This window comes from Ovis canadensis, chromosome 7 (assembly GCF_042477335.2).
Source record: "Ovis canadensis isolate MfBH-ARS-UI-01 breed Bighorn chromosome 7, ARS-UI_OviCan_v2, whole genome shotgun sequence".
Lineage (NCBI taxonomy): Eukaryota > Metazoa > Chordata > Mammalia > Artiodactyla > Bovidae > Ovis > Ovis canadensis.
The window spans coordinates 62,090,472-62,104,850 of record NC_091251.1 but is presented as its reverse complement, the minus strand read 5'-3'; the positions used below and the strand labels follow the sequence as shown (position 1 = coordinate 62,104,850).

General features: G+C 42.9%; 1 protein-coding gene across 5 annotated transcripts in view; it reads left to right on the top strand.

The window, feature by feature from the left end:
• Positions 1-13,655, top strand: part of LIPC (lipase C, hepatic type) — a 187,510-nt gene extending 173,855 nt beyond the window's left edge. For all 5 annotated transcript variants that reach the window (XM_069596386.1, XM_069596389.1, XM_069596388.1 and 2 more), the window contains 3 exons: positions 6,704-6,821; positions 8,365-8,583; positions 13,498-13,655. In XM_069596386.1, coding sequence (XP_069452487.1) covers positions 6,704-6,821; positions 8,365-8,583; positions 13,498-13,609 — 449 coding nt within the window. In that variant the 3' untranslated portion in view covers positions 13,610-13,655. The remainder of the gene's footprint in view (positions 1-6,703; positions 6,822-8,364; positions 8,584-13,497) is intronic.
• Positions 13,656-14,379: the final 724 nt, after the last annotated feature.

The following is a 14,379-nucleotide window of genomic DNA, read 5'->3' as shown; positions in this document are numbered from 1 at the left end:
ACAATGTTTGACCCCAGGTCTCCCCCATTCCATGGCCTTCTCTCCTTTCACCACACATGGCCTAAGCATTAGGACTGAGACCAGTTCACTCAGTATTATTAACAGCTCATTCCTGAGACATAGTAGTCCATCATACCTCCGCTCTTCCCTGTCCTCCTCCTGCCTGTACTTTCTCCCTGCTCTCTGGGCCCAGCCAGCCAGTGAGAATTCGCACCAGCTGATGAGAGCACTCTTCTCTTCTGGACATATGTATACCTATGGCTGATTCATGTTGATGTATGGCAGAAACTAACACAATATTGTAAAGCAATTATCCTTCAATTAAAAATGGATGAATTGAAAAAAAATGCTATCTTAAACTAAAATCAGAAAAACAAAAAAGCCCATTTCTCTTCTTCCCTTGAATCTGTTCTAAGTTCATTCAGCCAGCCCCTGCTAGTGCTGGCTAGTCATGCATTAATCCCTTGCTTAAGACCATCGTTTCAATTTCATGCTTTTCAGCCTCCCTCTCGGGTTCATATGAGATTTAGGAACAAGACCTTAGTGCTGCAAGAGAACACAAGATCTCATTCTTACCATCTCCATGAGAGAAAAATCTATACATTCAAAAAAAAAACGACCTCTCTGCAAAGATGGTCATAATATCTCCCAAAGCCACTATCTAATGATTCAGAATATTTTCCATGAGAGCAAAAAAAAAAAGAAAAAAAATTTGCTTTTTTATAAATTTCCGTCACCCGGTGCCCATAGTGGCTACCTTGTAAAAAGAAACTTATTTTTTGTTAAGTGGCACCAGTGGGGTCCACATGAAACTAGGATCCAGGGTTTCTAGGGTATCTGAACCCTAAGGGGCGATCTGGTGAGGAGACTCTCCAGAGGTCTCGTATCTCTACCCCAGGTGGACTTTGCCTGATCTCATCCAAGGTTAATGGGCTATTTCATGTTTTGCACCGTTAAGTCCTGAAATAACTTCTGCCTGGACTGAGGAACACGTTGTGCTCCCTGCAGTCACAGGAGCAAAAGCATTACCCTGAAATCATTTTTTAAAATCCTTATTAAACATGCCATAAGGTAAAGTGAGCAAAAATTATTCATGCTTTTTTCCTTAATCGTTAGACCAGCATCATTGTCCTGGGGTGTGGTGGAAAATAAAAGGCAAATGGTCTTTTTTTCTTTTTTTAAGGAAAAACACAAAATCCAAAATAAGAACAATTGGTTCTAAACATGAAAGTCTCTTATATACTGAAAAAAATAATTTCAGTATTTCTCACCAAAAGTGGCTTTCCTAGTGCAGGGCAAACGGAATTCCTTGTGCTGTCATCGTGTGACGGGTTTGGGCATCATGCTTCTGCTGACGTGGGTGCCCATGTTTCTGCACGTCTGTGACCTCCACGATTTACACAGCCTTGATGGTTCTGACCTCCTGCATAGGTCCTGCCCCAGGGAGACACTGCAGGGCACAGATAATTCTCATCCATAGGATGTAAGAGCTAACAGGACCTTTGCAATCATCAAAGCCAATCCCTTCCTTCAGAATCTTGGGGAACCATGACATCTCAGATATGGAAATTGGTCTCTTCCTACTCACATTTTAAGACCAAAGGAAGATAAAATCCCATCTCCAGTGCAGGGACATGAAACATTTATCCCTGCCCCAGGGGCTGGACATTTAGCAGACCAGCAACTGCGAAGAAGCCGCAGCAGTGATAGCCCAGGATGGATGTCAGTGGATCAGACCCTGCAGGCACTTTGTTTCGGTGGCTTCACAGGAGGCAGGTTTAGACTGCAGCTTTTCTTCAGGGCTGTTGGCTGTTTGCTTTCAAAGGGAAGATTCAGCTTGCCAGAACCAGAATCCCAGGACACAGTGGGAAGGGCCTTTTGGAATCAGACAGACACCTGGGTTCAAAGTCGGCTCCACTTCTAACTACCTGAGTCACTTGGACTCCTCCCCAAATCTCTGCTTTGTTGTTGTTTAGTCTCTAAGTCATGTCCATCTCTCTGCAACCCCCTGAACTGTAACTAGCCAGGCTCCCCTGTCCGTGGGATTTCCCAGGCAAGAATACTAAAGTGGGTTGTCATTTCCTTCTCCAGGGGATCTTCTTGACACAAGGATCGAACCTGCATCTCCTGCAATGGCAGGAGGATTCTTTACCTAGTGAGACACCAGTGAATCGCAAATCTCTGCTTCCTTATCTGTAATTCATTGGGATCACTGACACCCTACCTCTCTGGGTCTCAGCAGTAAACAGGACTCCACTCACCTGAGTCAGCTAAAGAAAGCAGGCAGAAAGAAAGCACCCACCTTAGAGAAGGTGGGTGATATTAAGGAAAGCAACATGGGGTGTTAATGCACCTCAAATCTAACAACAGGGTGCTCGGAGAAGCGAAAAGAAGGAATAGCCGAAGAGAATGTAAGCTGTGGAGGAGAAGCTACCGACAGCAGCTCACCAGGGAGAGCAGTTACTACAGTCAGGCTTCAAAGCAGGAGGGAGCAGAGAAATACCCTGAGCTCTCTCTGCTCTGCCCTGATCTCCTGCTGGCGCGTCCACAGTGGGTCAGTGTGAACCAGAAGCCATCCAATAAGGAAGCCGGGAGATGAGATTCTGGGGCTCACATCCTGGGGTCCAGAACTGGGTAGAGAGTGGACCAGGACAGCAGGGGCAGGTGCAGAAAATGCAGTCTCACTGTATTATCCTCATTTAGTCTGGAGGACAAAAATAATGTATGCAAAGCACTTAGTATAGGGCTTCCCTGGTGGCTCAGCGGTAAAGAATCCACCTGTCAATGCAGGAGATGTGGGTTCGATCCCTGGGTTGGGAAGATCCCCTGGAGAAGGAAATGGCAACCCACTGCAGTATTCTTGCCTGGGAAGTCCCATGGACAGAGGAGACTGGTGGGTTACAGTCCAGGGCGTTGCAAAGAGTCAGACACGACTTAGCAACTAAACAACAACAAAAAGCACTTAGTATGTACCCTGATGTTTAGTAGGATCTCAACAAGTGGAAGCAATATTCTGATCAGTCCTATTCACAATTAGACTCCCTAATGTAACATGTGTTCTGCCTTGTTTTCACACAAAAAGCCCCAGAAGCACTCCTTACATTCCCAATGTTTGCTGTGAATCACGGAGGTTCAAGTGTTAACATGACCCCAACACTGCCCTCAAGGAGAGAAGATCCTGGACATTGATGCCCATGAGACTGGATAGGAGGTGACAAGGGTCACAGAAGTGACTCTGCTTCCCAGCTGCAAGCCCCTCTAAGGCCAGGACCACAGCTTCTGGTTCTGTGATCTTGCTTAATACTTAAAAAAATTTTTCTTTTTCCAGGAAGAGTCTAATTAGAATACATGCTCATTGCAGAAAATGTGGAACTTGCAGAAAATCACAAAAAAGATAATAAAAATCACTTCTCTCCCCTCCCCAGAGATAATCACTTAATATTTTTGCAAATCTCCCTCCTTCTGTGCATTCTGTTTTATTAGAATTAGTCTCATGTTAGATGTACAATGTGTATCCTGATGGCTGGTTGGGGGTTTTTTCCCCCACTTCTTTCATAAGCATTGAAACCATTCCAAAAATATCTTTTAATCACTTCATAAGAGTAAATCACATGTTTGGGAATATGAACTTGGAATCAGCAGACTAAAGTCTAATTGCAGCTTTGCTAGTTCATAGCTGCACGACAATGGACAAGTTACTTAAATTTCCTGAGCTTCAGCTTCTTCATCTGTAAAATGATGCAAATGGAGGTTAAAGTAGGCATCTTACAAAGTTGTAGAAAAGAGAAATGAAATAATTTTGAGAAACAATAGTTCAGTGTCTGGAACAAAACAAAGAGCTAAATGGTAATTACAATAATTGTCCTTATTAGTCCATAGTCATTTCTCTATTGGTGAATATTTAGGGTGTTTTTAATTTATTTTTAATTAAAAATTCTGTTACGATGTCTTTGAACTTCAACCTCTTTCCACACATGAACATTTTCCTTAGGGTATATAAAGCTATTGGTCCTGGGTATAAACTCTTAAAAGTTCAAGTTCTGGAGTCAGGGGGCCTGGACTTACATCATAGCTATGCTACTTACTAGCTGTGTGATACTGGAAAAATCACTTAACCTCTCTGTGCTTCAGTTTCCTCTTCTCTTAAATGAAATAATAATAGTATCACCGGTCATGAGGATTAAATGAGATAAAAATACAAAGTGCCAGGCACAGGTAAACAAAATAAATGTTAGTCAATGTATTACCATGCATACAGCCAGTTACACTGTTTTATTCGCTTATACCCAGCAGCTTTTAGCACTGGGCTGGGTAGTAGATTTCTAATGAATACATATTAAACTGGTTGCTCTGAGTTCCTTGCATACTCTGGAAGATTCTTTGTCTCCTTGTTTGGGAATTAACTAGAGACCAGTTCTCTCATGTCATCCTGTCCACACTTTACCCCACACCCCCAATGTCTTGTCTCGATCTTTTTGTGTCATTTCAACTTACAAGACTATTTACTTGTTACAGAGTTCCCTAGACAGACCCCCAAATAGCATAAGATCTCTCCAGAGGCTTCTGCGATGATAGACCAGAGTCTCTGTCTCCACCACTGTCACTCAAGGGTTTAGGGACCCTTCCTGGGGTCCCTCGCTCCTTCTCTTATTTCTCACCCACAGCCTCACAGTCTTGAGAGCATCTGACTATTTTATTCCAGGCTGGAGTATCTGAGCACCTATTATGCAGAGGACTGCAGCCAATCCACTGCAAAACCCAAACAGGAAAATGGGCTTATGCCAAAGGTTAGAGTTGTGTAAATAACTCAGAAACCCAGCAATACAGGCACAGCAGAACCCTGCAGCTGATGTGTTGGCAGTGTGCCATTAGCCACCGCTGCTGCCAGGTCTGTGTATAGCTACCAACCTCCAGTGGAAATGTACCATTTGGGAGTAAGTAGATTGATTCTTGAGGATGGTGAATTTCCACATGCTGAGTGCATGGAATGGATAACCAAGTGGTTAGTTCCATGATCTATGCTTTCCAGGAGGAATTCTACAACAAAGCTTAGAACTCTGACTTTGAATTCTCTGGGGTGATTTCCATCTTCCTAATGTTCAGACGCATCCTGATATTCCCAAACAAATTGCCAGTTCATGCATCCCACATATGTTTATTAAGCAACGACTATGTGCAAGCACTGTATCAGGATTAGTAGATTAATCATCATCTAGAACAGAAAAAGCAAATAACAAGTAATCATATATCCCCTATCCTTTGCCCAAGGCAGACAGCAGTCCTCCTAAGAGCCTAGACATGGTCTCACAGCCCATCTCAACATAGAGCCCCAGGCAGTCCTACCAATCAAGTTGACATGCCATATTAAGCCTGTTTAAGCTAAAGTGCTACTTAGAGAATATGGAGACAGCAAGATAAAGAAGTCCAAGCAGCCATCAGTTATTTGGAAATGAGGTGGGATAATTTTGGAAATAGCCCCACACCTGGTTGATGTAACAGTGCAGGCTGAGCAAGGCAATTGCTCCAGGCCATGAGCACAGACTCTGCTATGTGACCCTGAGCAGGTCACTTCACCTCTCTAGCCCTGGTTTTGTTCTTTATAAAATGAGGCTGATAGTACTTCCCTGATATTCAGTGGTAAAGCACCCGCCTGCAATGCAGGGGACATGGGTTTGATCCCTGCTCCAGGAAGATTCCACATTCCTCAGAGCAACTAAACCCAGGCACCACAACTCCCGAGCCTGTACACCTAGAGAATGTGCTCCTCAACAAGAGAAGCTAGCGAAATGAGAAACCATTCACTGCAACAAAGAGTGGCCCCCTACTCCCCGCAACTAGAGAAAGTCCATGTGCAGCAACAAAGACCCAGTGCAACCAAAAATAAATAAAAATGTTTTAAATGAGGCTGATAATAGCAATATCCTCCGCATAGGGTCATTATGATGAGTAACTGAGATGATGCCATGTAAGATGTTTAACAACGCCTGTCTGATAGGAAGGGATTTGCTTTTATTAGCTAAATATAGGCTATATTTAGGTGAAGAAGAATAGAATTAATTTCCCTATTCCAAGCAACACAGAAGAAGGACATTCTGGACACTTGAAAAGATAGGACAATTTTAGGCCCAGGTACTAGAACTCATCTTATTTCTATCAGGAAATCTGCTGTTGAACCCCACAAAACCAGTTTCCAAGCCCCAGAAGGCAGAGATGTGGTCATCAGGGCATATTTCTTGGCTGTTGGTCTGTCCCACACTAAAACTAACACCATCAAATTTACAGGCAAAAGTGAAAATAGCAGTGTGTTCTCTTGCTTTTGTCAGTGGCCTCAAAGGCAGTCTATCCTTTCATTTATAAATGGGGACTCTTGCTAAATACATGGAATAGTGCAACAGAACTTCATGTAGAAATTAGTGAGAATACCAACTATACTCCTATTTTGCCTTTTTTTTTTTTTTGCTGGATAATACTTATTATATTACAAACATAAGTCCTCTTAGACATTAAAGAAATTCAGAGAAGGAAAAAAAGGAAAATAAAAAAACATTCGGAATTCCACCACCCAGAAAACAAAACTGGGGTATCTATTCATCCATACTTTTCTCTCTGTTTTCTTAAATTTTAAAAAATATAAGATTTTTTATTTTAAAAATTTCTGCTTATGTTGTCTTTCTCTCTCCCTCGCCATCCCACCTCTCTCTAGTTTATCATTACCAGTTCAAGATTCGGTTCATCAACCAAACTGAGAACCCTGTAGAACCGACTTTTGCCTTGTCATTCCTCGGAACAAGAGGGGAGAGGCAGAAGATCCCCATCACTCTGTGAGTATGAGATACAGCCCCATCCGTGGGGAGGACAGGCTTAGTTTTCTCACAGGGTCTGGATGGACTCTGCTTTCCAAGGGTCGGGCCAGGCACAGCTTACTTTTCTCAGCCCAGTATGAGTGTCCCAAACACCCTGTCAGATGGGACGTCCGCTGGTGCTTGGCACCTTGTCACGCCTCCTCGGCCTCGCCCAGTCCAAAATTACTTTATGTTGCTGCCATGTGTGTTTGTGATGGGCCCGAAGCGACAGGGGCTGAATGGAGAGGGGAACCAGAGGCGGCCAGTCTAGGAGGAGAGCTGGGAGCAGGCGCAGGACACCTTCCTGTCCCCAGCAAGGCCCTGAGCACCTTGCCAGTGAGTCCCAAAAACCGTAACCCGGAAATAAAGCTGGTCTCATTCAACTTGGCACGAATTCTCCATTCAGTCAGCCTGCACTGCCAGCCCTCCCCAGTGGTCCTTCGCCCTGCTGCACACCTGCTCACGACACAGGCAGTGTCCTCACGCCTCCTGCACAGGCTGGCCAGCTTCACCGGCCGCTTTATTTCAGCATCTCCACCCTCAGCATGGGCTCTCCTTGGGAAGTGACACCAGCCTTCACCTGCTCCAGGGACGGTTCTCAGGCTCCCGAAAACCACCCCTGGTTTTGAACCTCCAATCATCCCACTGATTCAGTCACTCAGCAAGGATGTGTCAGCTCTCTGCACTAGAGGTAGAGAGGACCCTACCCTTAGGGTGCTCCCAGCCTAGTGGGGTGGGTGGATTCCTAAACGGTGCTTTGCAACATCCTGCAGGAAGAGCTAAGATGAGCTGAGCCAGGGAATTCTCCAGCCACCTGTCTCACCCGAAATCCAGTGTTAACTCTGCACCATCCCAAATCTCTCCTTGGGGGAGCAGGAATTGTTCTAAGTAGTGGAAAGAGTGCCTGACTGCTCTGTCAATATTGGGACATTTTAATGTCTTGGAGATTAGTGAGTAAAGCTGATAATGAAACCTAAGGATCTGCATTTAAATTTTGCTCCAAACTGGTGCATCCCTTTTATATGTGGTTTTCTATTACTGCTATACTTGTTGTTTTCATGGAAGTTTCTGTTTATGTTGGGGAGGAAGAAAAGCACTGATCTGGAGGGAAGACTGTAGTGTTGTGCTCATGTGTTGATCAAACCTACAGAGAGCTGTATTGCCCAGAAACACCTGCCTTTTTTGGAGGCAGTTCTCCTGATGTATTAAGCTAGAGATTAGGAAGCCTGAGCTAAAGGAAGTTAGCTAGATTCATCCCTGCAGAACACTTGCAACCTTTTAAACATGCTATCACAGAAAATAAGATGGTTTTCCCAGTATTACTGCTCTGGAAAACCCCTTTTTATCCTGAAACATCTATTGCTATCTCTATTAATAGTCTGTCCACAACCACTTTGGGAAATGCAGAAGAAAAGACCATCCCAAGTCATTTAGGCAAATCTAACACATCCTGAAAGTCCCTAAGCATCACTTTGCCGTTACAAATCAACTGACTATGTCTGGTTTCCTTTGTATCTTCAAGGAGCAAAGGAATTACTAGTAATGAAACCTTTTCCTTTCTAATAACATTGGATGTGGACATTGGGGAACTGATCATAATCAAGTTCAAGTGGGAAAACAGCATGGTGTGGTCCAATGTCTGGAATACAGTCCAAACCATCATCCCCTGGAGAAGAGAGTCCCTTCACTCAGGCCTCGCTCTAAAGAGCATCCGAGTCAAAGTGGGAGAAACACAGCAAAGGTGAGTGCTATTTCAACCTCCTCGTAACATCTGTTGAGCGTCTACCTACGTCAGCACTTTCACAATTTAATACTTGCATTTATCTTATGAAGTGGGCATTGTTATGTTCCAACGATGGCACACAGATGCTCAGAAAGGTGCAATGACCATCCTGAGTTCCCAAAGCCACAGGCGGAAGGACCAAGATTTACACCCAGGTCTCTGATTCCCATCTAGCCTCTTTCCTCTCCCCCTCGCCCCCCACCCAGTTAATAGCTACCTGCCTCCAGAGTCTGAGAACCACTCACTGGCCCAGTGCTTTTCAGATTTCGCCACGTGCTGGCCCAAGGACCACATTTTGAACAGCAAGGACCCAAAAGTGACCATTTCTTCTTTGTTGTTTACCCAGAGAAATGCTTTTAGCAGATCACAATCTCAAAATCTCACACTAAAGTGGCACCTTTCAAATCTTAGAATGCCAAAGGATCACTGGGAAGCATATGAAACATGCAGAATCCCCAGACCCACCCTTCTGACTGGCTGTGGTCTATGGAGGACCACACATTTGGTGATAAGAGCCCTAGGAAATTCTGGTGTGGACCAGCGGGTTACCCTCAGGAGGTGCAGTTCTGTGTGACTGAATGTCTCCCTTGGCCCACGGGCCCTGGGACACGCAGAGGTGGGTTGAGGGCAGGGAGTTAAGGCAAGAAAGGATGTCCAGATGCTCCCTTAGTGCTCTCAGCAGAGCAAAGGGATGCTCGGTATATTTTCCCAGGGCTGCCATGCTTTTCTGTGGTTCTGCAGTTCCGCAGACTCTCTCCTGTCTCCTCCCCACTCTGTTCAGGAAATGTGTCTCTCCTTTCCTACTGCCCTCTGTCGAGCAGCCCGCTTTCTCTCTGGAGTGCCGCCAGCGGAGCTGAAGAGCAGCACGCCCCTCACCTCTGAACTGCTCTCCTCCCTTACCCCTGGGGTGTCACTGCTAGCAGCCGCCTGTGGCAGATTTATGCCCCCTGAGTCCCTCACACAACCGCACTCTGAGATTTTATCTCCCTGGGATACAAAATCCTGGCAATTACTAAAAGCATACTCTGCAGTCAGCCAACAGATTTCTCCACATGATCAATTTGAGAAAATTAAACTGCTTCTCTCCTCTTCAGCGCTTAGCTATTCTTGCATGACTTGTTGCCCCTTTAGAGCAGCTCAGCTTCTAAGCATCAACCCTCCCCGGATTCTCTCAGCTAGAGAGTAAATCCTCAGTTTTAGAGGCCGCTCGCCATGACAGTTCTAGGTGCCTCGACCTGAACGATAGTATAAAACACAGGGCTGCCTTCTCCCCTGGTGCTTACCCACACAGCTCTGCAGAAGGAAGGGAGGAATGAGAGCAGTGTTACAGAGCCCTTGCTGCACCATGGGCTTGAACTAGGGGCTCTAGAGCATTCACCTCAAGGAGGCTTCCCAGCAACCCTCTGAAACAGGCAGTATTGCTGTGCAGCTTAGGAGCCTGAGGCTCCTGGGAGTTACGCAGCTTGGGGACATTGCTAATAATTGTCTGAGCCCAGGTCTGACTTAGTTTGTCTGATCCATTGCCCATTCGTTGCCTCTGCAGTTTCTAACAGCTCCGCCTCCATTAGTCATGGTCCCATTGATCTGACTTTCTTTAATCTAGCAGTGTTGTAGAGATGGAAATGAATATGTATGCACATCACAGCTTTCCTCAGGGCTGTAAGAGGTACATCATGAAAAGGAAGGAAGGGATCTGGGACCTATAGTTCTTTAAGTTTTTAACTCAGTGCTTCCTATGGGTCTTTGGAGTACCCAATGGCATTGGGAAGGATGCCAAAAAAATATCAGAGTTGTGGCTTTGGGCATTAAGAAACTCCAGGACCTAATTAGGAAAACAAGATGCGTTAATTTTACTAATGATCTGCTTCATCCCAGGGTTTCTCAAACTTTAATGTGCACATGAATCATCTGGAAATCATGTTAAAATGTAGGCTCTGCTTCAGTAGGCAGAGATGGAGCCTGAGAGTCTACATCTCTAACAAGCTCCCAGGCGCTGCTGATGCTGCTCGTCCATGGATCGCACTCTGAATAGTGAGAATCTAGTATTGCAGGGTCTAGAAGTCTAAGAAAGACAATGGTTCAGGTTGGTTCTGTAGGTAAATGTTGCAGCAGGCTTCAGGGAGGCCAAGAGGTATTCCCAGAGAGACAGGCAGTGAGAAGAGCAATACGCAGACGGAATCCAATGACCTCTGCATCAGCTGGACCTAAAGTCAAATTTTGATTTCACTGCTTCCACCTATGTAGGCTCAGACAATAATTGTTCCTCTCTGAGACTCATTTCTTTAGGAATGAATGGGAATTATAATATGTACCTCATGCGGCTAATAACAACTACTAATTTCTGAGTACCTTTTACAAACTAAAATCCCAGAGCTGGGATGCAAACATTAAACCTCACACTCTTAATCTCTTTGCTAACAATAAGAGGAAAAAAAAAGGTTAAGTGACTTGCTCTTTACCTCTGTGGAAGGAGTTGAATGAGAGGTGACTTTCCTCCTCTAAAGCACAAAGTCAGGGGTGAGAGGACTGTTGTAGGGTGAAGACCGAGAGCAGAGAAGATTTTCTATAGCAACACATGAAAAGCGATTGGCTAAACAAAATGAGAAGATGTTTGATTGCCTCAGTAATCATATAAACACAGACCAAAAATCAATGAAATTATCACTGGTCACCCATTAGTTTTGCAGGAGTTAAAACACAGATAACATCCAGAGTTGGTAAAGGTGTGGAGAAATGGGCATTCTCATATACTATTCGTGGAAGTATAAATTACAGAGCTTCTGTAGGGGAATTTCATTCAACAACTAATATTTAGTGAGCATATATCTTATGCTAGACAGTACTGTGGGCACAGAATATACAGTAGTAAACAGAGTAGATGAAGCCCTTGGTCTCTTATATTATCAAAATTTGACATATGCAGAATCTTGACCCAGAATTTTATGCTAGGTGTCTACCCTGGAGAAATATTCAACATATCCACTAAGGATATCTATGCACTAAAATGATTGTTGCAGTAGTGTTTGTAAATACTAACCCATTGGGGAAAATCCCAATCTCCTTTAAAAGGAAAATGGCTAAATGCATGGTGGTACATCCATACACTGGAATGTTATATAGCAGGTGAGAAAGAATCAAGTAGATTTTTTTTCTTTAAAATATAGTCGATTTATAGTATTTCAGGTATACAGCAAAGTGATTCACCTATCCAGATTCTTTTTCATTATAGGTTATTACAAGATATTGAATATAGTTCTTTGTGCTAAGGTCCTTGATGTTCATCTACTTTATGTAGAGTAGTGTATATCTGTTAATTCCGAATTCCCAAATTATTCTTCCCTTTCACTCCTCCCTTTGGTAAGCATAAGTTTGTTTTCTATGTCTGTGAGTCTATTTCTGTTTAGTAAACAAGTTCACTTGCATAATTTTTTAGATTCCACATATGAGTGATATCATACGATATTTGTCGTTCTCTGTTTGACTTACTTCACTTAGTATGATCATCTTTAGGTCCATCCGAGAATGAAATAGATGTGTGTATACTTACACAAACAGGTTTCCAAGTATGTTATTTGATAATGAGGAAATTTTTTCAGAAAAATTCATACAACAAATTTTATGTTTGTATATGAACACCCATACAAGTGTAAATGCATACAAAGAGGTCTGGAAAGATAGAAACCAAACCATGAAAACAGGGAGAGGAGTCATATTAGTGAAAGGTGATGGAGAAGACCTTTAATACTCAACTTTATATATTGGAGATCAGTCCTGGGTGTTCTTTGGAAGGACTGATGCTAAAGCTGAAAGTCCAATACTTTGGCTACCTCACATGAAGAGTTGACTCATTGGAAAAGACTCTGATGCTGGGAGGGATTGGGGGCAGGAGAAGGGGACGACAGAGGACGAGATGGCTGGATGGCATCACCGACTCAATGGACATGAGTTTGGGTGGACTCCAGGAGTTAGTGATGGACAGGGAGGCCTGGCGTGCTGCGATTCATGGGGTTGCAAAGAGTCAGACACAACTGAGCAATTGAGCTGAACTGAACATATATTTCTTTACTATTTGAATTTTTCAAATGTACCCATAATTATAATACTTTTTAATTTTAGAAGTTTGATTTAGTAAACACTTGACCTTAGATATAATTTTTTTAAAAAAGAAGCTATAAACTACAATTCTCTGTGACTATTGCTATTTTTTTTTTCCCCCAAATAGATTCAGTTGAAGTCAGTAACACAAAATAGCATCTCAGGCCAAACCAATGGTCAAAGTCATCAGCTGTTGGTCTCCAAGAGAGACCCAGAACCCATGGTGATGTCCTTTGTGGCTGAAAGATCAAATAAGAGGGAAGGGCAGGCTTATAGTGCTGAGCCAAGCAGACGCTGGTGACAGTGGCCTCATGCCCAGGTACCTTTAAGAGGGCTATTGACAAACTGGAGTGTGTCCAAAGAAGGAAGGCTGGGAGCGAAGCCTGCCTGTGAGGAACAGTTGAAGAAAGTGCGACTGTTTGCCTTGGAGACAGGGTCATGTAGTGAAAGAAACAATTGTTACTCTCAAAGCTTTGATGAGCTGTATAAGGCAGAACAAAGCAGGACTGCCCCAGGACTTTGAGTTCTTTACAGAAGTGAAATATCACACCATGAAGAGCTCCTGGAAGCCTTACTCAGATTGCTTTAACTGATTTGGCTTTTGTTTTTCTCTGAAGTTATAAAAATATTTGTGGTCATAAAGACCTAGTTTATTTTTTTTTCTTTTAAAAAATAGCATAAAATTTATGTTACATGAATTGAGTATTTAACAAAGGACAAAACATTTCAATAAGCTCCATCCAAAACTTAGTGCTGTGTTTGATGTTTCCTATGCAGAATGACATTTTGCTCAGAAAACATGAATGATCTAGTACTTCACCCAGCCCGGGAGAAAACCTTTGTGAGATGTGAAGCAAACTCCGAAACACTGAAACGAAAGATCAGATGAGCTTTAACGAAGACCCAGTGTGAAGAATAAATGATTTTATACCTTATCTGGAATGGTTACTTTGTTTGGAAACCGAAGTTACATAAAGAATCTTGCATAAAGCTTTAATAGGGTTTAGATTTAAAAGGGAGCTCATTTCACTATTATAAACTGAGATTTTCAAAACTGTTATGTAACTATATTCAAATATTAGTGTAACCAGAAATTTCCCAATTTTCTGACTAATTGGTAATATATGCAAATAAGTACAAATTTAAGAGCCATCTGAGATCCACTGTTCTAATTTAAAATGTCTTTTACAATTAAGTCAAATTTTCCATATTTCCTTGCTAGTTTGTTCTGATCAGTTTTTTGAAGCATGCTGGAAAGGTACTTCTTTACAATATAATTAGCATTTCCATAAAGTGAAATTCCAGTTAATCACAGCTGTGTGTCCCAAAGCACATACCCTTCAAGACCATTCAGCTCACCCAAAGAAAAAAAGTTCTACTTAAACTAAGAGTTTCCATCAAACAAATCATACAATTATTTCACTGAACCAAACCGAGAGTAGTAGAATTCTCCTAAAACTACTAATGATAACCATAAAAGCTGGGCAGTCGGTCACTGTAATGATTATACTATTTAAGTACCATTTTCCTCTTTCACTAATGCTTGCTACAAAAGCTGATGGAAAACTTGGACTATCTCAAAGACTTAGATATCAAATCTCAAACTTCCCAATAAATGAAATAATGATGCTTTGACCAGCAAATTCCACCACAGAGCAT